This window comes from Solanum pennellii, chromosome 7 (assembly GCF_001406875.1).
Source record: "Solanum pennellii chromosome 7, SPENNV200".
NCBI classification, from domain to species: domain Eukaryota; kingdom Viridiplantae; phylum Streptophyta; class Magnoliopsida; order Solanales; family Solanaceae; genus Solanum; species Solanum pennellii.
In genome coordinates, this window is record NC_028643.1 from 72855157 (window position 1) to 72880166 (window position 25010).

At 32.9% G+C, this 25010-nt stretch overlaps 3 protein-coding genes across 5 annotated transcripts; 1 reads left to right on the top strand and 2 right to left on the bottom strand.

The window, feature by feature from the left end:
• Window positions 1-10838: 10838 nt before the first annotated feature.
• LOC107025804 (phosphoenolpyruvate carboxylase-like) lies at window positions 10839-17879 on the top strand. Its single transcript, XM_015226543.2, has 10 exons — window positions 10839-11003; window positions 12248-12639; window positions 12920-13004; window positions 13749-13971; window positions 14428-14531; window positions 14626-14713; window positions 14904-15058; window positions 15557-16555; window positions 16842-17228; window positions 17317-17879. The coding sequence occupies exons 1-10, from the start codon at window positions 10839-10841 to the stop codon at window positions 17611-17613; spliced, it is 2895 nt and encodes a 964-aa protein (XP_015082029.1). The 3' UTR covers window positions 17614-17879.
• A 435-nt stretch (window positions 17880-18314) lies between these two features.
• Window positions 18315-22971, bottom strand: LOC107026129 (protein CONSERVED ONLY IN THE GREEN LINEAGE 160, chloroplastic-like). 3 transcript variants are annotated; one of them, XR_003579258.1, is made up of 11 exons: window positions 22533-22971; window positions 21333-21382; window positions 21177-21252; window positions 20992-21087; window positions 20774-20854; window positions 20584-20675; window positions 20061-20156; window positions 19511-19579; window positions 18940-19123; window positions 18726-18814; window positions 18315-18586 (listed from the first exon to the last, which is right to left on the bottom strand). XR_003579258.1 is itself a non-coding variant. In XM_015226988.2 (10 exons), exons 1-9 carry the CDS (start codon window positions 22848-22850, stop codon window positions 18985-18987), a joined length of 1017 nt encoding a protein of 338 aa, XP_015082474.1. In that variant the 5' UTR covers window positions 22851-22971; the 3' UTR covers window positions 18315-18586; window positions 18940-18984. The 3 variants fall into 3 exon arrangements, 2 of the variants coding, with proteins under 2 accessions (XP_015082474.1, XP_015082475.1); XM_015226988.2 differs by lacking the exon at window positions 18726-18814; XM_015226989.2 differs by lacking the exons at window positions 18726-18814; window positions 20061-20156.
• A 1533-nt stretch (window positions 22972-24504) lies between these two features.
• LOC107025660 (DUF724 domain-containing protein 2-like) lies at window positions 24505-24906 on the bottom strand. Its single transcript, XM_015226423.2, has one exon. The coding sequence runs from the start codon at window positions 24904-24906 to the stop codon at window positions 24505-24507; it is 402 nt and encodes a 133-aa protein (XP_015081909.1).
• Window positions 24907-25010: the final 104 nt, after the last annotated feature.

Sequence of the window (25010 nt, forward strand, 5' to 3'; positions counted from 1 at the left end):
GAATTATATATAGTATAAATTTAAATTAATCGAACTTTAATAAGAAGGATATCCAAATATCTGATGAGTGCGGTGAGATTTTACTACTTTTGTACAACAAGACATACCTGTCTTTACGTGGTATAAATATTACTTATTAGATTGGTACTGTTAATTGTTAAAGTTAAGCTCTTAATTAATTAAAGGCATAATTTATAAATATGCGTTAGTTTGGCTTCGAATTATATTTATGCTCTTTAATTTTGTGTGTGTATAAGTAGATATTTAAATTTGTATAAAGTTGAACAAATAGACATACATGTCCTACATGTCATCTTTTGTTCTACGTGGTGTCCTACATGTATTGTGTCATGTAGAACTCATGTGTTTATTTATTTAAAAGTTGGATAGTTAAGGTGTTTGTTTGTGCATTATGAAAGGTCAAAGTTAAAATTTGAAACCAAATTTAGGGTCTAATATATGTATTATGCCTTAATTAAATATAACACAGAGATCATTTATGGAACTAAATTAAGAAATTTTATCCACGTTATTTTATTTCATTTGTGATGCATTTCAAATTTCAAGTTGCATCAAGGTACGTACGTAGCTTAGACTCAACATGCAAAAGAGTATACAGAAAGATAATTTTTATCGCCATTAAATATGTATATTAACACAAAATGTTAAAATGTTATGATAATTAGAAATGATATCTCTATAGGTTTTAGGGACATTTTTAAAAAAGGTTAATTATTTAAAAAAAAAATACATATAGGGACAATTAAACTATTGTCACTAAAGATCATTTTTGGTGTAATATTACATATATACACAATAGAATTTTTCGATCAAGAAGTGTGCTTCAGACTCCAACTCGAGCAAAGGTAGCTCCGCCCCAGCCTACTATAGAGTGACATGCGGACCACAGATGACAGTATGGTTTGGTTATTTTTGTAATTTTTAAGATGCCATTTTTGGATATTAATATAATTGACTAACGTAGACTTGCTTGAGAAATTCTTCCTCTCAACGGGAATATAATGCTATCAACTCTCATCTAATAGCTCGAGTTAGAGACCATATAGCTAACCTATGACATATGATAAAAAAAAAATTAATTCGACAACCAAGCCTCGGGGAGCGTTATCTAAAGAGATTGATATTTTTTTAATGGTTGATTAAAGATTTAGGTTATTCAAAAACTTAATTAAGTGACAATTAATTAATTTTTTTTTATATATTTACCTATCTATCTATCTATCTATCTATCTAAAGTATTATTTTTCTTTTGTTTATTATTGTTCTTAATTTTATTGTTTTAGGGTTCACACTCCTTTTTCCGCTTCCATCAACGTGGTATTTTTGACTGGATGTTAAGGATGTGTTGAGTATATATGGATTTTTTTTCAAGAAAATATATTCTAACGTACCAAACACATCCTAAGTATGAAATACAAAGTTTACACACACTAGGTGCATGTTGTATAAAAATAATATGATGTCAAACATTTTGGAACGTAACAAAATGAAAAAGAGCATCAATTTAATAAAAAAGGTACATACGGAATATTATCTCTTAATTTAATTTGTTCAACAAGAATTAGTTGTTTTAGGTAAAAATTCATAACATTTCAGTTTTGAATTTTTTGAAAGGCATAATACATAAACATGACCTTTAACTTGGCTTCAGTGGATAAATATGACCTCCAACTTTGAGTGTGCACAAGTAAACACTTAAATTTGTATAAAAATGAACAAGTTGACACACGTCTCCTACATGACATAATACACATAGGACGCCATGTAGGACGAATGTGTGTCTATTTGTTCAATTTTATATAAGTTTAAGTATCTAATTGTGCACACCCAAAGTTAAAGATCATAATTGCCCGATGACGTCAATTTAAAGGTCATGTTTATGTATTAGCCTTTTTAAAGACAGACTCTCTATTTTCATTAGATATAGGCTAAAGATCTACATAAACATTATATTCTATAAATTCTACTTATGAAATTATACTGATCAGTATCATTATTAGCATTGTTGTTGAGTGATATGTATATTGGGGATACATTATATTCCCCACAAATCTTTTTAACATTTGAGAGGGACACATGTTTGCTTGATTAATTGATTTTACATTAGGGCCATTTATTTTGGCAAAAACTCTTTGCTTTTATGGTGATGATTATGAATTTGTTCATTTTGATTCTCTCTTTTAAGTCTTACTAGCTATTGCTTTTGTTGTTTTTTTTTTCTTTTTCCACTCTGGAATTTTAGTCTTTTAGTAGAAAGGGTGATCCGTACATTAGTGATTCAAAAATAAAAACATGTTGATATGCAAGTGGGAAATTATATACATTGGTTCCCCATTACCCTTTCAAGATTAAGTGGAAATATTTTGGTCCACCGTTCTTGTTTGTATCATTATGATTATACTCCCTACGTTTTAAAATAAGTGAAGGTGACTCTTAGAGACGGGAAATCACAAATAACTCTTTTTGAGTAAGCTTTATCGCGCAATCTAGACGCAAGAAAGGTAACCAACTTTATGAGCAAGACTTTACTAGATATAGATTGTAGATTTTATAGGATACAACGTTGCTTGGATATATCAAGTTTGTCATGTCCCAATCTCGAGAGGCAATTGGTACCTGGTGCCACATTTGATCCTGAACTGACTCTACTTTTCTTTTCTTTTTAATTTATTTTAAAATAAGTGATGTTTTAAGATTTCAAAAGAAAATTGATCTTATACTTTCAAAATTATCTTTGTTTACGTAACCAAAAATCATTAATTAGCTTTTCTTTGATAGTAGGTAAAATAGTAACATTGTACTCTTTAGTTTCTAATAAAAAGTATGTCCAAGCTAAAATTACGTTTATTTTAAAACGACCTAATTTGAAGGGGATAGCGTTGCACCTCGGTTCTCTTTATGAGGAAGTGATGAAGAGGCAAAATTAACTTAAGAAGTATCGATGGTTAGCTCGAGAAATGACAAGCGATCAAGCTGGCAAGTCAAGGATACGTGATGGATTTTTTCAGGGTGTGTGAACTTCCTTATATATTCAGCCACATGTGCAGGTGTGAAAGGATTTTATAGTCTCAATCATTTTTCTATGAAATATCGATTCTATCAATCATTCCATTTCAGAATCAAGTCCCCCTGAATAAGTAAGGCCCCGATGATTATCCAAGATTATATATGGATATCAAGTCTAATTCATCAAGACTTGACATTTGAAACATGAAATATATATTTATGGGTTATATACATTGGATACAAACCTAAAAAAAGATGAGTAACTTTGATATCATGCAGAAATATCGTGAAATTATTAGCACATAGTCATAAACAAAGAAAATAGAGAAGAAGAATAACACAAGGATTTAATGAGGTTCGGCTAGGCTTATTCCTCCTAACAAAAGCAGAGAAAGTTTTACTATATTGTTTATCCTGTACTATTTCCGCAACAACACAATATTAAGGGACCTAGTCGTCCCTCAATGTTTTTTGTTCCTTTTTATATTGGGGGTAGGGGAGGGGGATCAAATGAGTAGGGAATTACAATGTGGAGAATCGGACCTTCAACACTGAAGTAAAGGTTCAGATGGTCAATCAATTGAGGTGACTAAGATTCCTCTTTTCTTTCACACAACAATAGACAAAAGTAAGAAAATTTTAACTGAATTGCAATAGTCAAGTTAATACTTAGGCTCTGTGACATTACAATGCCATTTATAAAGGCCCAAGTTGTGACCAAATAGGCCATAAATGGGCTTTCAGTCAATTTAGCCCACTAGCGATAATCTGGTGGTCCAAGTGTACCCATAGTAGAGTCCATATAGCCCAATATTCCTGTATTAGTTGGGAACAAATCATTTTTAGCTTATAGCCCAATTTGGTTATCCAGTGATGACCCGAAGCTTGGGATCGATTTTTTCTTAAAAAAATGAAAAAAACATTTGGGGAAATAGGAGATGAGATTACGAATTGTGGGATCAAACTCTCATCAACAGAATCAAATTTTAGTTAACCGATTGAGCTACTAAAATTTTCACGTCCTGGGGTAGATCATATTGATATTAGTGGTTTTCTTTTTAGTGAAGTAAAACCAATTCCATAAATTGGACAATGACTTCAAATTCTCTACGAATTGAGGGTAAAGTTCAAAAATCGCATATAATTGAAATTGAAAATAACAATTTTTAATACGTAAATAAAACATGGACAAAAATATTCCATGCTCGAAAAATGAACTCCAGGTGCTTCAACTACAGGCCCCAAAAATAATTAGCCCAACACCATTTTTTACATGAATATCAATGTCAAGCCCAATAGATATTTTTAGATATACTTATATTTCATTGATATACATTTTTATTTGGGAAAATTGTATATAATAGCAAACTAATAACCTAAATTAAATGGAATAGCTAGGGTTTGATTTAATTGTGCTCCATAGCAAACATTAGCTAAAATTTGCCAGCGTCTCTCTCCCAAAAATCTCGCTCGCCACTCTCCATTCTCGCTCGCCTCTCTCGCTTTATACACAGAAGTGTATAATTCTGTTTCTGTTTTGTATAAAGCGAGAAAAACATATATCTTCTTGCTATACACTTATAATTATGCAATATACATACATTTTAATTCGATTCAACTGTATGCAAAACAAATTATACAATTGCAGCGAAATAGACCAGCGAATTATACAATTTAGGCCAGCGAATTATATAATTTAGGCCAGCAAATTATACAATTGTATATGTATAGCAAATTATACAATTTTATGTTTGCTATGGAGCGCAATTATACAAAGTTTGCTATAGCATACAAATATGAATTTTTTGTTTGCTATATGTGGAAGTTGCTCATCTTTAATTTCTTGATTCCAGAAGAATAAACTTAATACTTATGCCAAATGCTGCCTAATAACCTCTCTTTATACTAAAAAAACATATTCTTAAAGGATAACATTCTATATATGTTGTTAATAAAAATGCTTGATGCTAAAGGAGAATATTTATTCTTTAACTTTGTTTAAAGATGCCATGCACTAAATGGAAAATAGAATGTATAATAATAATGGAATAATTACGGGTTTGAACTCAAGGGCGGATCTACATGGAATTCAGAGGGCTTGGATGAATCGAAAAATTATACACTGTATATAGAATAAAATCTGTATTTTTATGTCTATACATTTAACATTGAACCCATTCAACACCAGCGATGGACTTAATTCAGCGATATGGAGGTTCAAAAGCTAGTAAGTGCGTCTAATTTGGCCGGCAACATAACTCTATCACTGCATAAACTACTCACCTATCTAGTTTACAATATATATATATATATATATATTTATATTCGATCATGTTAGTAAATCAGTTAACGAATATATTATCTTAACTTTTCAAATATAAAACACATTAAAAAATATTAGAATAACAAACGTGAATCACCTGAATAACTTTTGTGATAATCTATACATTATTAATATATTGGAGATTCTTTTTGTCATTTTAAAAGATAGAAAAATAAAAATAGAACACTTAAAAAAAAGTTCTGATCCGTAAAAGATAATATGATATTTAAGTACTTAAAAAGTACAACCACCACTTTAGCAAGTGTAGGAAGAGGATCATACAATAGGGAGAAACCACTAAATAAAATATTAATCATACTTAAATTAATCAGTAATTAATTAATTGTGTGGTCCTCCAACATTAGCATTATATATGTTAAATTATTAGATGTAATCTTGTAAATTAGAGTACTTGTGAATCAGAACCCTTTAATAATATTTTTTTAAAAGCATGATAGAATAAATATAAAAAGATTCACTATCTAAAACCAAGGAACCTACATGATATTTTATTTAAAAATTGACATAATTTTGTCGTTTTTTATTTGGCTAGAACAATCAAAATCCACCGTACACCATGGAGTACTATTAATTATAAATTATAATATAAAGTTTGACGTATCATGCATAAAACTATTTTAACATTAGGTTGGAAGTTAGAAATTAGTTTTTTTACGAATCATGTACCATTCAAAATAAAGATATTTTGTTTGATCTTTTAGATGTCATTAAAATGGATTAATAGATTAATAAATGAATTTTTGCCTTTCCGCTTCACGCAATAGCACGCTTCGAAGCAAGCAGGCTTCGTCAGTAGTAGCCTCCTGAAATTTATCGAATAGCTTCTTTAACTTTATTTATAAAAATAGGGTAGGAACCTAGGTCGAATCTAACTTTGAGTTAATGTAAAAAATGGATCATAATACATATCGTTAATTCTTATAAAGTTTTAATTTTATCATATGTTTTCTAGTAACAATTTATTTAATTATCATAGAAAACTATTTTAACTTTTCTTCTTCTTTATTGTAGTTGTATATAGTATAAAAAACAAGTTCTTTTGTATTTTGATTAAAAAAATTCACGAGTCAATTTAAAATATATAAGGTGAATCAACTTAATTATTGAACGAACTAAATTTAAACAGATCAACATGTGTTAGACTAATAAATGGACAAATTACATTCTCCCGGCTGATTTTTGTGAGGAATTAAAATTTCTTAAACCATTTACTAAATTAATAGAAAAGAACGATCTTTTGAAATTTCTTATTTATAAAAACAAAAATCTCTAATTAAAAAAATCATAATATTTTTTTAGAAAAAAAAGTTCTAGTCCGTACAAAAACCAATTCTCCTTAATTTTTGTCACCCTTAATTGCCACTATTCATTGTAAATGTACTATCACTTTTGAATGGTCAATTTAATTATTATTATGTGTAATATCATACAACTTTATTATAAGGTCTTTTTCCTTTTTTTTTCCTTTTTCCATTGAAATTCTAGTCAAGATCAGCATATATTAGTAGTTTTTCGAAAGATCTTTTCCCTTTTTTCTCTCTCTTTTTTTTTCTTCATGAAATTAAGTTGAAATTTTATTTCCCAAACTTTGGAAATATTGAAGATGCCAAATTGGTTATGAACTTTGGGCTCATTGAAATTGGTACAATCAAATCCAATTTCTTCTCCCATGCATAGTATATGTTGCCAAAAGAAGCACCAATATCTTCTTTTTCTTCGGTCCTGTATTCGGTATCAGCATTAGAGCGTCGATTAAACAAATTCACACATCGTATAACATTTACAATTAAAGAGAAAGCGCTTCTATACATGATTTTTTTTTCTTACTCACATCTCAGATATCTGATTAAGAATGAAGAAATCTTATTCATCCCTCCATAATCCTTCGTTAATATCATGTTAGTTCCTCCCATTTGCCCCTTCAAGAAATTAGAAGTTGCCATTGCATGCCCCCAAAAATAAGGTAAAAGAGATTGACTTTTCATAAGATTGTAAGGACAAATCATATATAGTTGGTGAGTAAGGACAAGAACTTTTTCTTAGCTCCCTTCTTAACTTCACATTTGTGATCTTTAACTTCTTTGTCACTCAGCTATCTATGGCCATATTTTTTCCTTTGCTGAGTATTGCTCTTTTCTTGAATGGACGTGTGTAACTTTGAACCAAAAGCTTCAATTAGAGGGACACATTTGTGGGGTAGACTGGTCCAACCCCATAATTTATATGTTATTTTATACGCGATAGAAAGTAGTGTAAACGTAATATAGCGATGCGTTGATAAGAGCATCTTATAATTCATGCCTTATTTATTCTCTATATTATACTTGTAATATTATTTATTCTCCATGGAATATTTCATAGGATAAGTTGATCGGGTTATTCGGAAAATATGCTAATTTGATAACAAGAGCAAAAAAAAAAAGTTTATAGTAATTAAGTGTCAATATTTTTTGTTATCAAAAAGGAATATTGAGTTGGATGTGTGGAATATTAGAAAAAACACGATTAAAATTGAAGATATTCAAGATTAGATACGAGTATTTTTTATATTGAACAAGATGAAAAATATGCATAGGGTTGAGATGTTTTGGTCGTGTGAAAACGATGAGCGTGGATGCTATAGTTAGGAAGTGTGAGTGATTGACAATAAGGGGTACCAGGAGAGGTAGAATACGCTGAAAAAGTAATGGGGGAAGGTGATTAGATAAATTTAACGCATATTCATCTTAATGATGACATAACTTTAGATACTAGAATTTGGCGATCGTAAACTACGATAGAAAATTAATTGGTAGTTGAGTGTTTCTGGCTTCCTTGCGAGATAGGCTTGGTGGTCATACTTGGACCTTCTTAACAATAGTACTAGCACTATTCTTATAGTTTATTGATCTTCGATTTCGGCTTTCGGTGGTGTTTTTTATGCTACGATTTTGTTACTGTTCTTTCACCTATTTGTTGTGTAACACTCTCCATTTCACATTTAATTTGTTGTTGATATTGCCCCCATATTTGTATTCTTTTTCTCTCAAATTGTCAAACAAGAATTATTAGAGCTGAGGGTCTATGAGAAACAATATTGCTATATTTACAAGATAGGAGTAAAATCTATATATACTCAATCTTTCCCAACTCTACTTGTGAATTTAACTTTTGTTGTTGTACGTACATGTTGCATGCCAAATCATACGGGTGAGGAGTGACGATTGGACAAGTTAAATTAAATTAGGACGAGTCATAATGTATAAGACGATAATCAGGTCAAAAGCTAACCTAACTCAACCCAATTTTTACGAAATTTTATTATTTATCTCTTCTTTTAAATTATTTTAATACCTAATAAAATTATTATATCAATTAAAAGGAAATAATGAAGCGCCGACCATAACACGTGGTCCTTAAAACATTTATAAGACCAAAAATAATACTTAATACTATCAATTAAATGAGTCAAAATCAATTACTGCTTAAACTGTTTGGTCACGATTATTAATGCTAAAAGATGGCATAATTCATTTTGATTTTACTTTTTAAATTAACTAAATTTTTTAATTTAAACTCTAAAGAAAAAATCACCTTCTAAGAAATGTAGCTTTTAAAATGAGACTCTTCGATACAATCTAAATTAATTAAGTTGTACGGCAAAAAAAATCATCTTCTAAAAAAATATTTTTGATATAATATTTATGAAAAAGGAAAAATAAAAAAAGAGAAAATAAAATCTTAGTTATTCAAAATTACAAAGTTGAATTAGTCAACATTTTGGATATCGTGTTGAGGAAAAGAATATAAACAATAAATAAAAGAAATAAGAAAAAATTATACTACTATTCCAATTAACTTTGGAATCCAAGAACTTTTTGAAAAGCATATATAAGTAAAAACAAATATAGTGATAAATAATAAATATATCTAAAGAAAAAGATTTTGGAATAAAAACTTTAAGCAAATGTTTGGTCATAGATTTTAAATATTTGAATTTGTTTTTAATTTATATAACATAAATGAAATTTTCAAAGTTGATAAAAAATTTTCATGATCGATAAATATTTTTTAAAATTATTAATTATTGTGATTTATGGTATTTTTAATATAATTTTTAGATAGTATATGTTATTTGTTCTATCTTAATTTATAGAATATCAATATAATTTCGACAATCAATTAAATTTTTATATCTCTTACATATGTTAAATAAATAATCACTATAACTTTATAATACTCTTCGCATCATTTCAAATAAAATATATTACTCTATCAATCTCAATTACATAACATTAATAAAATTTCAAAATTCAATCAAATTGCACAATTACTAAATCTCACATGTTTTATTGGTATAGTAATAATTAAGTTAATTTACTAACATTAAAAGCAAAGTAGGGCCTATGAAGTGATTGTGTCTTATTCAAAGAAGTTTCTACACGTGTCTTACAAAAAAATGTGGAAAAGCATGAATTGACAAAAGTAACCTTAGAGTATATCAATTTTTTAAAACAGTTGGGGTAAAACGGTAAGTATTCATTATTCTTAATTGAAAGATCTCAAATTTGAGTCTTCTGAACAAGAAATCACCTTTAAAATTCAAATTTAGTTGAATTCTAATATAAATATTTATTTTCAAATGAAATAAAAGTTAAATTACATAAATTATATTACAATGAAGTGATAAGTAGAATTAACTTTTATATTTATTTTAAAATAACTATTATACATACATATCGACTGGTATAAAATTACTTTCTCTTGTTAAAACAGAATGACCCTATTTTCAATTTAGTCTATTTAAAAAAAATGACTCATTTCCTTTTTTTTATAATACTTTAACTTTTCACATGACATGTTGAAGACCACAAGATTAAAGGACATTTTGATACATTTGCCTAACTTTAATTTAAAATCATAAAATCAAAAAAAAAAAAAATTCTTCTTAAATTCGTTCAAATCAAATCTAGGTCATCCTTGTGAAAACGGAGGGAGTATATTATGATTCTATGGAATATTCTAGGAATCTAAAAAGAAATTTATATTGAATTTTCAACCCATTAAGTTCCCGTAATTAAAAAAAGCACACACTAATTTGGACTCTTGTTGATTTTTAGTTAGAGCTTTCCACTCTGTTCTTCACATCTTCTTCTATAAAAAAGCTTAAGCAAAATCCAAAATTCTCTGCAACTTTTCTTCAAATCACTTCTCTTTTTCTTCTTCTCTCTCGTGACCTGTTAATCTTCTCCTTTATTTCTACTTCTTCTGGATTTTTCCGTCACGGGAATCTTGAAATTGCCCATAAATAATTATTCACTCTGTTTTTACTTTTCATAAAATTTTGAAAAAAATTGTGAATGTTTTAAGTTAATGCTGAAAATTGTTTGATACCCAGTTTTCTCCGTGATAAAGGGTGGAAGAATCCGTGATTTTTTTTCTTTTTCAACTTTGCTAGTTGATAAAAAGTGTGGTTTTTTTTTCGAAGATGAGTCGGAAAATTGAGAAAATGGCTTCAATTGATGCCCAATTGAGGCTATTGGCACCAGCGAAAGTGTCAGAGGATGATAAGCTTGTGGAGTATGATGCTTTGTTGCTTGACAGATTTCTTGATATTCTGCAGGATTTGCATGGAGAGGATATTCGAGAAACGGTACTTTTAGTTTGTTTTTTAAAGTTTTTTTCGTGTTTTTTCATACTTCTGGTGAAACCCTTTGTTGGGTTTCTTAATGATTTGTGGTTTTGAATGCAGTAGGGTTATTGTACATTTTGCTTTAGTTTGTTGGTACATAGTTTAATTTCCTGTTTATTAACTTCTGTTGAACCCCTTTGCTGTTTTTTTTTTTCATAATTTATGGTTTGAATGCAGTATTCTAATCGTATGTTTTGCTTAATTTTGTTGGCACTTGGTTTAATGTTATGTTTATCAGCTCCTTTACTGTAATTCTGTTGATGTTTATGTGGTGTGAGTAGAAAAGAGTGGTTCTTTATTCATTGTTTATGGTTTGAATGCCTTAGACTAGTTTCCGTTATACCAAGTTTTGTCTGTTCGTAATAATCTTTATTGTTGAACTATTGTTTTTTCGCGTTCTTTTGTTGTGTTTATGCGGTGTGTGGGGAAAAGGCTGGTACTTTATTAGTATTGTGGTATGGATGCTCTAGGCTGATCTCCATTATGCTTGATTTTGTAAGTTCTTGACTAGTTTATACTAACAAATTACACCTTTTTTTGGGGGTGAATGGACTCTTTAAGACTGGTAGTGTATTCATAATTTGTGGTTTCAATCACTAGTCAATTCTCATAATTTGTTATTTTTTTTAGTCCTTAGTCTGTTTAGAGTATATATAAAGCTTTGAGTTGAGTGTAACAACCAATAAAAAGGAGGGAATGTATTGTTGAGGGTGATGGAGGTTCTTTTAATTTGACTAAGACATATAGTTATGCCATTTTGAATTAGTTAGTGATGGTGAAATTCTCCTGACTCATTAAGGAGAAGTCTCTATTAGCCTTTGAATCAGGGACATTGTTCTTTTTAAATATGTGCAAAGTAACTTCCCTATCTTATGAAAAGAAGAAACAACTTATTTCTATTCACCTTGTTCCTTATCTATTATGATGACTGATTTGGCCCCATCTGTCCTGTTCTTCTATTAAATTAGTTCAGCTTTGGTCCCTGTGCCCTGGGTAGTACTCACATCTCCTTTAATGTCTTCCTGTATCAAAGAATGTTCATCTGGGATAAAAGTGAGTCAAAGTTTTACTTTCGATTGTTGCATGTTGTTTCTAATCTTTGCGAGGCACGGTAAATTATAGGTCCTATGGTCTTAATCATTACAAAATATTAGTGATTTCTGGTAAAAGTGGAAGGAACTTACTGTGGTGCTACATTGTGTTAGGTTCAAGATTGTTATGAACTATCTGCTGAATATGAAGGGAAACATGACCCACATAAGTTGGAAGAGCTTGGGAGTATGCTTACCAGTTTGGATGCTGGGGATTCCATTGTAGTCACCAAAGCCTTTTCTAACATGCTTAACTTGGGTAACCTTGCTGAAGAGGTTCAGATAGCTTACAGACGAAGAAGTAAGCTAAAAAAGCGTGATTTTTCGGATGAGGCTTCTGCACTAACTGAATCAGACATTGAAGAGACATTTAAGAAGCTCGTCGGACAGCTAAACAAATCACCCCAAGAAGTTTTTGATGCTTTGAAGAACCAGACTGTGGACTTGGTGCTAACAGCACATCCTACCCAGTCTGTTCGTAGGTCTTTGCTTCAAAAGCATGCAAGGTAAGTTACCATTGCTGAAGTTAACAGAAAATGTGTGCTGAAACAGCATATCCTATTCAATCTGTTTGTGGGGCTGTGCTGGCAAAAGCTCCATACTTTTTGTAGGTTACATAAATATAAGTTTATTTCTGAAGGGATAAAAAGAAGATGAAAGTAAGGAGACATACTTTTTGTTCAGTTTATCGATGTTTCCATCTAGAGAGCAACACTTTTTTTTTCTTTCCATCTACTTATTCTTAACTGGACAAGATAAGATTCTCATTTCCCACTTGCTGTCCAGGATTCGTGATTGTATGACGCAGTTGTACGCCAAAGATATTACTCCTGATGATAAGCAGGAGCTAGACGAGGCTCTACAAAGAGAGGTATGAGGTTCATAGTGCTGGTTTTTCTTGTCGTCTTCTTCTCTTTCTATCATTCCAATTCCCCCCATTTCAGTAAGGATGTAATTTTATGTTTAAAAAAAGGCTTAAATTTTATTTGGTATACGAAGTTAGTGTACAGAAATGTTGTTTAGTGAACTTGTGCTAAGCTAAAGTGGATGTGAGGAAACGCCTTCAAGACCGGTGCTTTAGTAAATCTCTGCTGGTTGTAGAGTATTCTCTTATTGCGTTCACTCCCCTGGTGCATAAATATTGATATTGGAGCATCTATCTTCCTTCTTCATGTTAGGCAAAGCTGATATATAGAGCTGATAACAAAACTCGGATAGGAAGATCGTTAGTACATGGTAAGAATATAGGTTCAATTGTTAAAGAAGCTAGACCTTTCAGGAACCATATCTTAGCTTTTAAATGGGAAGAAAGAGATTCACCTCTGTAGAGGTGTTTAAGTTGCCAGATCACCTTTACTTTTGTGCATTTAAAAGTTTAGAAGAGTTGGCAGGTATTTAATTTTTAAAAAAAGAATTAATAAGGAGAGAATGTACTAGAATCCGCTAACAGGTGTCAGAACTATTTGATTTCTATATTTTTACTACTCACTGCTTGTCCTTTAACGTGATTTTGTGTATTAAGCATTGATAGAATGTCTCATTAGTCATCAATCCTCTGCACAAAGAATATCAACAACTATAAATTCCTGTGACTCTTCTCTTTTGTTGCATACAGATACAAGCAGCCTTTCGCACAGATGAAATCAGGAGGACTCCACCAACTCCACAAGATGAGATGAGGGCGGGGATGAGTTACTTCCATGAGACAATATGGAAGGGGGTGCCGAAATTCTTACGCCGTGTTGACACTGCTTTGAAGAATATTGGAATAAATGAACGTGTTCCCTATAATGCCCCTCTCATTCAGTTTTCTTCTTGGATGGGTGGTGATCGAGATGGTATGACCTTTCTATACAAGTAGCATTGTCTGTTTTTTTTTTGTTCTCACTCATTGAAAGTCAGATTAAGCACATATTAGAAGGAACTAACACTGATACAAGCAGAACTTATAGTTGGTTTAAGATTCTTTATTTTATTGGAATTCTCGAAGGTCAATGAGTTCGGTGTATCCTTATGTAAATCCATGGATCCAACTTTGAGGGACAAAAAGATGATGTTTGTTTAGTTGAAGTGTTCTCGATTCATTCACAATTTTGTAGTATCTGAAACATCATAGCTAGATGGTAAAATGGTACTTTTAAAGCTTTACAATATGCATTAGGTTAGAGCAGTAGAAGCATCTTGCTTATGATTCTCAAGTGACATAAGAAAATATTCTCCTTGAAGCTCAATTTAATTGCATCCCAAGTTTGAATGTTTTGTGAAGGCACCAACAAATTTTGATGTGCATGCAGGCAACCCTAGAGTAACCCCGGAAGTGACAAGAGATGTGTGCTTATTGGCTAGAATGATGGCTGCAAATCTGTATTTCTCTCAGATTGAGGATCTTATGTTTGAGGTGACAAATTGGCTACTGAATGTCGTTGCCTGCAATTTGCCTCCATCCTGTACTAAATTTTTTTGTCTTGCCCATTTTATCTTGCTTATGCCAGCTTTCAATGTGGCGATGCAATGATGAGCTCCGTGTCCGTGCAGAAGAACTTCATAGGACTTCCAAAAGAGATGCAAAGCACTACATTGGTATTTACCCCCGTTCTCTGTTCTGCTACCAGATTTGTTTTCTGAAAGTGTATTGGGTTGGAGCTCACATATCATTCTCTTCGGCCTTACCTTTCTCTTTTTATGATTATTGTTGCTAATATTCTATAGTCTCTCTCCCTCCTACCCTTCAACTACTAACTGTTTCTTCTTGCTTAATCTACTAATACAGAATTTTGGAAGAAAATTCCACCGAATGAGCCCTACCGTGTTCTTCTTGCTGATGTGAGAGATAGGTTATATAATACACAGGAACGAGCTCGTCAGTTACTAGCCAATGGGTATTCTGATGTTCCTGAGGAGTCGACATTCACAAATCTTGAACAGGTGTCCTTCAGAAACTCTTTTTATTTCTGCTCACCTCTTCAATAATATAGAAATTGTTAGTTTGACTTCCAAATTTACCTATGCTGAACAGATATCTTTTTCATTTCCAATATGTGTGGCAATGATATTTCATCTAGGATTCTATATATGATTTTTAGTTATTTTTATTTGGATGCTAAGTAGCTAACTGATAGTCTATTGACTAAATGTTGAAGGACAGAAGGAAAATAGTTTATGTAAGATAATGAGGAAACGAACTCAAGCGAGCTTTTGGAATTCTTGTTTGACAATATTCATCTTGCTTTAACAAAGTTCTAACATACTACAACACCAATTTTGTGGGCCAAGTTCTACAGGGTTTTTTTAGTATATATCACCCAAATTAACGTGGTTCTCATTTCTCAAATGTTATTTCATGGCATTCAGATTCTGCTAATATGCATGCCAATTTCTGTATGATTTGAATATGTGAAGAAGTTGGTTGTCTTTATCCTGCAGTTTCTGGAACCTCTGGAGCTGTGCTATAGATCTCTATGCGCTTGTGGTGACAGACCAATTGCAGATGGAAGCCTTCTTGATTTTTTAAGGCAAGTGTCCACCTTTGGTCTGTCGCTTGTGAGACTTGATATTCGTCAAGAGTCAGATAGACACACTGATGTTCTAGATGTTATAACAAGGCACGTGGGTGTTGGCTCCTATAAAGAATGGTCTGAAGAGAAGAGACAGGAATGGCTCTTATCTGAACTAAGTGGCAAGCGTCCACTTTTTGGACCTGATCTCCCTAAAACTGATGAAGTCGCTGATGTTTTGGATACCTTTCATGTCATCTCTGAACTTCCCGCCGACAGTTTCGGTGCTTATATAATTTCGATGGCCACGGCACCCTCTGATGTGCTTGCTGTTGAGCTTTTGCAGCGTGAATGTCATGTAAAAAGTCCATTGAGGGTTGTTCCATTGTTTGAAAAGCTTGCTGATCTCGAGTCTGCACCTGCTTCTGTTGCTCGGTTGTTCTCCATAGATTGGTACAGAAACCGTATCAATGGGAAACAAGAAGTTATGATTGGGTATTCTGATTCGGGTAAGGATGCTGGCCGACTATCTGCAGCTTGGCAATTGTACAAGGCTCAAGAGGAACTTGTAAAGGTGGCAAAAGAATTTGGAGTAAAGCTAACAATGTTCCATGGCCGAGGTGGGACTGTAGGAAGGGGAGGGGGTCCCACCCACCTTGCTATTTTATCACAACCCCCCGACACAATTCATGGCTCACTTCGTGTGACTGTTCAAGGTGAAGTTATTGAACAGTCATTTGGGGAGGAACACCTGTGCTTTAGAACTCTTCAGCGTTTCACAGCAGCTACACTTGAGCATGGAATGAACCCCCCTGTGGCTCCAAATCCAGAGTGGCGTGCCCTATTGGATGAGATGTCTGTTGTTGCTACGAAAGAGTATCGGTCTTTAGTGTTCCAGGATCCACGATTTGTTGAATACTTCCGCCTTGTAAGTATATTCAAGTTACTTCATAAGTTGATTTGAACTGCTTCTGAATGACTCTTAATCATAACAGAAAAAGAGGTATAAGAAAAAAAAAACATCCAGAAACTATAAGATTCAAAGAATTGAAGGGGACACGAACAGTAGTTTTTAATTAGGTGAAAGCAGTCGTTTTAATAATTAGTCAAAATAGGCATGAATGCAAATTGCATTTCAGACATTGATGACTTATTTGCCTTCAGCCCGATGCCTATGAAACTGAACTTCCTTTTTATGTTTGTCGAAAATGCAGGCGACCCCAGAATTAGAATATGGTCGCATGAACATTGGAAGTCGCCCAGCCAAAAGGAAGCCAAGTGGTGGGATTGAATCTCTTCGAGCTATTCCATGGATCTTTGCATGGACTCAGACAAGGTTTCATCTCCCAGTCTGGCTTGGCTTTGGGGCTGCATTCAAGCACGTTACTGAGAAGGATATAAGAAATCTGCAAATGCTCAAGGATATGTACAATGGATGGCCTTTCTTTAGAGTGACACTTGACTTGCTCGAAATGGTCTTCGCTAAGGGAGACCCGGGTATTGCTGCATTGTATGATAAACTTTTAGTATCCGAAGATCTGTGGCCGCTTGGAGAGCGATTGAGATCCAAATACGAAGAAACAAAGGGCTTTCTCCTTCAGGTACAGAAATTAATACAATTATTTTACCTCATCACCACAAAGCTCACATCCTATGGAACATCTCTTTTAATCGCGCTGCTTGTCATAGGTTGCTGGGCACAAGGATCTATTGGAAGGAGATCCATACTTGAGGCAAAGGCTCAAACTTCGTGACTCTTACATTACGACCCTCAACGTAAGCCAAGCATACACATTGAAACGAATTCGTGACCCCAACTACAATGTGAAGGTCAGACCTCACCTAGACAAGGAGATCATGGAATCAAGCAAACCAGCTGCTGAATTAGTGAAGCTGAATCCTACGAGCGAGTATGCGCCTGGTTTGGAAGACACCCTCATCTTGACCATGAAAGGTATTGCTGCTGGAATGCAGAACACTGGTTAAGGCAAAGGCTAAGGCTATTATGTATGTATAATAATAAGTGATATTGTCTTTTAACTTTTATAAATCCTATGTCTGTTCAAGAATAATAATGATGAGATGTTTCTGAAGAATTTGAGTGTGTGATTTCTGATTCATACATTCTTGAATATGATACATGGGAGTGTCAAAAAAAACTCGGAATCATCGGTCTCTAATTTGAAATTGCAATGAGTCTATATAAGATCTGATGTTGAATACAACGACTGAATGAAATTTTTAGCCAAGCATCCGTTGGTAAAACATTATGTTAATGATACATTTTATGTTATATTTCTTGCATTATAATTTTTGTATGCGAGTCATAAAAATTGATTTTGGTTTCAAAATATACAAGAGGGTCATTTGGTCTGATTCCAAAGACTGGTTATGTAGGGATTAATTATTTTCGTACTATTTTTTGGTTGTTGATATTGTGATTTGTTATATTAAAGATCACATGAATTACATACTTTTGCAAGACCTCATGGGTACTTTTATTATTTTCATTGATTTATCCTGAAACAAGTAGTCTCGATACTATTATTTCACCCTCTAGCATGAGTAATTTATCTCAATACTAATAATTAATCCTAATTAACAACCAAAGGAGAGATATGATTATCTTTTATCTTTTGTTTAGCAAGAATAACAAATGTTCAATTATATGATCGATGTACATAAAATTGATCGAACTTGCTCTTGTGTAATAGAAAGTGGCACAAAATGGATAATCGTAATTAACTAGAAGAATTTACACAATTTTTTTTGGTGAAAAACGATTCATAAGCCTTCAACGGGATAAGAAACTTGAGATTATCAACGAAGCTGAGAGCACGATCTACATATAATTTACATGAGGAAATCATCGATTTGTTCAATCCATCCGGTGATAAATTTAGTATAGATGTTGTAGCTCATTTTTCGAATCCAACGTCTTCCTGAACTTTTTTCTCCTCTGCAACAAGAAATATCGAGTGTGAGACAGGACATACATACTAGTATTTGACGTGACAAAAAGAACAGTCTGATGCAGTAAGCTCCATGTATATCCGGAGAAGAGCTGGACCACAAGGGTCTATTGTACTCAACCTTACCCTGGTTGTTTCCAGGGCTTGAACCCGTGACCCCCTAGACAACAACTTCACTGGTTATTCCACGGCATGGTTTTCATTATTCCCTGTGACTAAACAAGTTCTATACTAAGATGGAACACGAAAAATTTGTAACACATTTATCCAAATCTAAGATTCATGGTAATTTGAGAAGATGATAAAAGTTGTAGATGGGAGGTTTTGAGTCGAAGCATACCTACTATTTTCATCAGAGGTTGATGGAAAATCATAAAAACTAGAGCTAAGCTTGTGATTTATTTCCCATAATCGATACACCTTCCTCGATTGCTTGGACAAAAGTTGCAATCTTGTAAGTGAAAAATCCGACCAGCATGGGTATCAACTCGAGGTGCATGAATCCATACTCCGGGACTAGGATCCTGGAAATAAATCAATTTGTAAGATCAGATGCTTAGGCAACTCTTCATAACAACGAAAGAGAAGTCATTAAAGTATTCTTTGGATGCAAGTGTAGTAGTAGGAAAAAGGGGGGAATGCGAAAAAAGTTAAACTAGGCTGGATTTTTTGGTGTGTACAAGCAGGAAAATGGCGAGAAAATGGATCAAGAGAAGAAGTTGAAGCCCCATAAAATAGCCCCAACTTCCTTGAGTTCAGAATGCAGATAGATTTATGCTACCAATAGTAGTTTTCAGAAAATAAACAAGAGGTTCTAAGAAATTTGCTTGAATCAAGAAGAGAAGTTTTATTTAACAGTTAATCTCGACACATATCTTTTTGGTCAATGTCGTAATAGTGGTAGAGCTTACCCATTCCACCGATTAAAAATCATGACCAAAGCAACAGGAACCAATAGCCTTGGCTGCCCAACAGCTCCCCTGAAAATAAAAGTTCGGTTAAGCTTATCAAGCAGAGCTCAAAAAAGTCCGTTTTAGGGATATAGCTACTCTTCTTAGTCTCAAACAACAGCGTCATTTAATCATGCAAGTGTTTGGCTTCTACTATGACTGTGGGTTAATGACTTCCAGTCCTGGAACGATGAAACTGACAATTCGCTAAGAACTACTATTTGAGTGACCACGTACAATTACAATTCAAAAATGACAATATCGATTTAAATGTGATGAAGTGGTAATAGGATGCTCCATAAACAATTTCACAAAATGCTGTAAAATAGTAGCAGTGTAGCACATGCAAAACGCATAAGAAAATTGGGCTTCCTATTGTCAATTGGCATCAATCGCCTCCATTAAGACACGCACATGCAACACAAAGAAACAAATGATGTTTAGGTTTGAGATAATGCAAGAATGGCATAGAGGGAGCCGTTTGGTAAAGATAAACAATCAAAAAATGTACTTAATAAGTGCTCTGGGTCCATCTGACTGCATAGAATCCACACTGTTTCCAAGCATACGCATGTACATCAAAGAACCAATCAACCCTGCAGTGTAACTGCAAGAATGAAAATATACAACAGTTCATTAACACCACAATTTCTGCATGAGTGCTATTGCCAGATTTGAAAAAACTAAAGATTCCTTACATTAATTAAATCTAAGCAAAGAGAAGCTAAAAACGTCCAGGCCTGACAGAGGACATTAAAAGAACTCTAGCAGCTAAAGATATTTCAGTCAAGGAATTTCCATACATTGCATCAGTTACACAAATCAGAAGAAATAAGCAAATTAAGATTCTCTTCGTCAAGAAATTTTTTAAACTGACAACTTAAGGGACCAATATAGTAATTGGAGGAACGATTTGTAATAAATAGGGCTCATGTCCCACTACAACAATAGTAAATCAAACATGAGTAACTCTAACGTAGACGCGTAAAGAAATTAAAGCATATAGCCATATAGGAAGTCCTATTTTGGATTACCTTACTGTTATTTCAGGAGAATAAGAGATATAAGCTGAAATCACACCAACACCACCAATCCCAACTGTGAGGAGCTGCAATTTATTCTTTAACTGGAAAGACAAGAAAAAGGAACAATCAAAACGGTGATCTGAAAAGTCAACTTATCTCAACAAAGAGTGATTTATGCGGAATAAACACAAACAAGTACCTTAAGATACTGTTCCCTTGACTGAGCAGCCATAACCTTTGGATCCCCTTGAGGACGTTTTATTTCCCTCAACATCACGTCCTGGATGATAAAAAAATTTCAGAACTACAACTTAGAGAACCATATTTCTCTATCTTATTAGTTAGAGACGAGGTGAGCAAAGAAATATTATAATTAAGTTTCAAGCAATGAACTAATTGCAAGCTTCGATGACGTACACTGCCCCCAGTTGCAGCCTTGGCAGCTTTGCCCCACTTCTCCTGCTCGCGTCGTGTTGGTGCTGGCCGCCATTTTTGAGATGCAGTAAAACCAGCCTGAAAATCAGTTTAGTTTTCAACAATGGTAGTAGAAAATGCTAATGCTTAAAGATGCTGAAAACAAGTGTTTTAAAGTTACCACATACTTGAGTATTTTCGACTTCTGGTTCTAGAACAGGTTGTGAAGGGGCAGTTAGCTCCTTGGTCAAGTCAACTTCCAAACTATTCTCCATATGTGATTAAATATTAGAAGGAAACAAAATTTCTAAATTTTTATGAAGAAAAGAAGAAAAGGATCACACCTGTCAAGATTCATGACTCTGTTTAAGCTAAGAAATCCTGATATCTCTTCCTGTTAAGATATAAAGTCACAAGAATATTCACAACCATTGAAAAAAAATGGTACTCCTTAAGCAACATGCATGTATTATGACCAACATATAATGCAACACGCTAACGGCAGCTTTTTATATCCTTCATACAAGAGTACCACACAGATAGAACAGACCCCCATGAAATTTTATGTGACCTTATTTCTTTTTTAGTTCATTCCAAAAAGAATGAGTTCTTGCTAAATTTGGAAATAATTTAACTAAAACTTGTTCTACTCTTATTAGACGCTTTTATAGCCTCATATATGTTACTGTATGACATAGTTAAGATCACATTGTTTCAAAAGTCTAATAGTCACATAAAAGTTATGACATATTTAACACCACAAGTTTCAAAAGTGTTCATTACTTTGTTTAACTCCGTTCCCATTCAAATAAGTTCATTAAAATGAACACTTTTGAAACTTGCCAATTGCCAAACCATTAAAATGACCAAGAGGGTTAAGTGTTCATCATGAAAACCAGCATATACACCAATAAAGAGAAGCCTATCAATTAAATAAAGATTTCATCACAAAACATATTCCCTCCGTCCACTTAAACTTGTCCATTATACGAAAAATAGGTATTCACTTTTACTTGACAAGTTCGGAAAATTAAGAGAGAACTTATCACTTAGTTCCTAATTTACCCTTATTATTAACTATATTCAATTACCCAATGCACTTCCCAAGCCTTAAGGGATGAGCCAAGTCAATTTACCAAATGCATTTCCCAAACCTTGAGGGGCCGTTTGGTTGGGAAAAAGTTATCCTTAATAATTATTCCGGAACATCCAAGTATATAGGATAACATATCCCCTATAAATGGTGGAATAAATAATTCAAAGACTACTAATACCTCCAACCACATGCAAGGACAAAATAATCCTGCATTTTATCCCGGAATTGTTATACCTTATACCTCGCACCAAACGAATCCTATTTGGGGAGCAAAGTCAATAGTGAACAAGTAAACATGGAACTCAGAACAACACAACAGAGAATAGAACCAAAAATTCAAATCATAGAAAAGATAAAATCTTTTGTGAAAAAAGCATGTCATAAGTTATGACTAGAACAGCTCAAAAGATGAATGCATAGTAAGGGTCAATTAGGCCAAAGATTATACCTTTACAGCAGCAGCAGGGGCATTTTCTTGAGGATCCTGAATATACTTCTTCATGCGACCCATAAATTCCTTATTCCATATAAAATCATCAGAGGTGAGAGGATCCACATCCTCACCCCAGTACTTCCTAAGCTTAGTAGTGGAAGTGGGTGGGTCAGCAGCATAGTCCCCATTAGCAGCCACCCCACTAGACAATTTCACAGATTTCTGCTTGGATTGTGTTGGAATTGACAATGGGGTTGGGTTATTTGAAGAATCTTGAGATATGGGTGTGGCTGTAGAGGTAATTGGAAGGTAGCAGTAGCTTAGAACTCCCATTTTTGTTCAATTTGGAGTGATGGGGTTGTGTTTTTTTGATCTTATAGACAAGGGAAAATAAATATCTTAGTGCCAATTGGTAGTAAATGATAAGGGTGGACACTTCCTTTTTATTGTTTGGCTATGAAAAAGTTTGATTGGATATTTCTGAAGAAGTTTGTATAAAATGTACTCGGTTCGAATACTACGGCATATATATATTTTTGATAGAGAGCGTTTTTTTCTAGAATGAGTCTTATACGAGTGAATTTAGAATTGTCAGGTTCTAATCAGATATCGAGCTCAGGATGTGAAACAAAAAAAATGAATAAAGATATGTTATACACTTTGTTTTCAGGTAATAAGAGAGATAGAGATTTAATTTATTAGATTTACAAAAGAGCAATAATTAGCAAATGATTTTTGGATAGAATTTAGACACCATTGTAAAATGATTATCTTTTCATTCATTCAAATTTGTTTAAACTCTCTTTTACAAAACTAACATTAATGTTTGTCTTTGAGTTGAAGATGATCAAAATATAATATATAAATTGAAAATGTGGAAAGAAAATATTTTACATCATGAAGTTTTATATATTAGTTGATGTTAAAAAGAAAATAATCATATTAAAATATTATTTTGTTAATGTTCGAAGATGATGTAATGATATTCATTTTGTTAATTTCCTTCTTCGTAACATACACAATATTTGACACCTAAGTACATGAGGAGCACTGTAAATTATTTTCCTTATGTATGATTTGTTGCCTAAAACAAAAATATTTACAAGGAATTTGCGTAACAATTAAATTTATGAAAGGGAAGAATCAAGTCCCCCAATGGATAGTAGAAATTTCAATGGATATGTCTTTTAATATGTTCTTCAAATCGAATTTTGCCCTAACGTTTGATCCACAAATGATAGCGTGTGATGCATATGCACCAATTAACTTTAGATATATTTCATTGTGTATTCTGCAACATAAAAGCTAATTTCATACACCAGTTAAAAATCAATTGTCAAATTTTGACCTAACAATGGATCCACAAAGGGTAGGGTGTGATGCATATGCACCCGTTAACTTTAGATATATTTCATTGTGTATTCTACAACACAAAAGTTGATTTGATACACGAGTTCAAAATCGATTATCTTTAGCCTTGTGCACGTGAAAAATGAGGTTCAAGACCATCAAACCATATAGACTATTGTAAATTGTACATATTTTACTTGTTTAATTTATAACTATCCAAATACATTGAAGTTTAGACATATCTAACAATATTTTAAAACGAAGCAATACCAGCTTTTGACTAACATACATCCCTCTTCAATGGTGTCCATCTTCTTCAAATCTTAGATTCGTCGTACCCATACTAACATATGTATATAATAGCAAAAACTACAGTCATGAGAATTCCAACAACAGGGTTTACCCCATTACCCTATGATCATATAAAGTACAAACTATATATAAACACAAAATTCGTCTAGATTCAACAATAATAACATATTCAGTAAAATTTCATAAAAGAATAGAGTGTATGCGGACTCGACCCGACCTATTTTCAATAAACTCTCGACTTAATTAAGCTAAATCAAAGCAACAATAAAACGAAAAAAGAAATAGTGAAGAGAGGAACATGACAACTAATTAGCAAATTTAAAATCTATTTTGAACAAACCCATTTCCCATCAATCCAATCTTGATGAACTCTCAAATCACTTATAAAATACCCACATTCATCTCCACTACATTCAAAATACACAAAATACCTACTCCCAATTTTACCAGTAATTCTTCCAACCCACCATCCATCATTACCAAACGCATCAACTTGATCATTCAAATTAAATCTACTCACCGGAATCTCCGGCGGAACTGGCCGGAGTTCTGAGTGGGTAACAAACTCCGTCAGGGGATCCGATTGATCATCTTTCAATAGGGTTTTATACTGCACGATGTAATCTTTTTTGAGAGGTTGACACACAACAATTGCTTCATAATAAGAACCCAGAAATCCATCTTCTTTGCTTACAACTTCAACAAGATCTCCCCTGCTAAACCCCATCTTCAAAAAAATGATAAAGAAGAAAACAAGAAAAGATATTATTGTTGCATGATTGTAGGGAGATTGGTTTTTTAAAAAAATTGAATTATTTTGTATTTATTGAT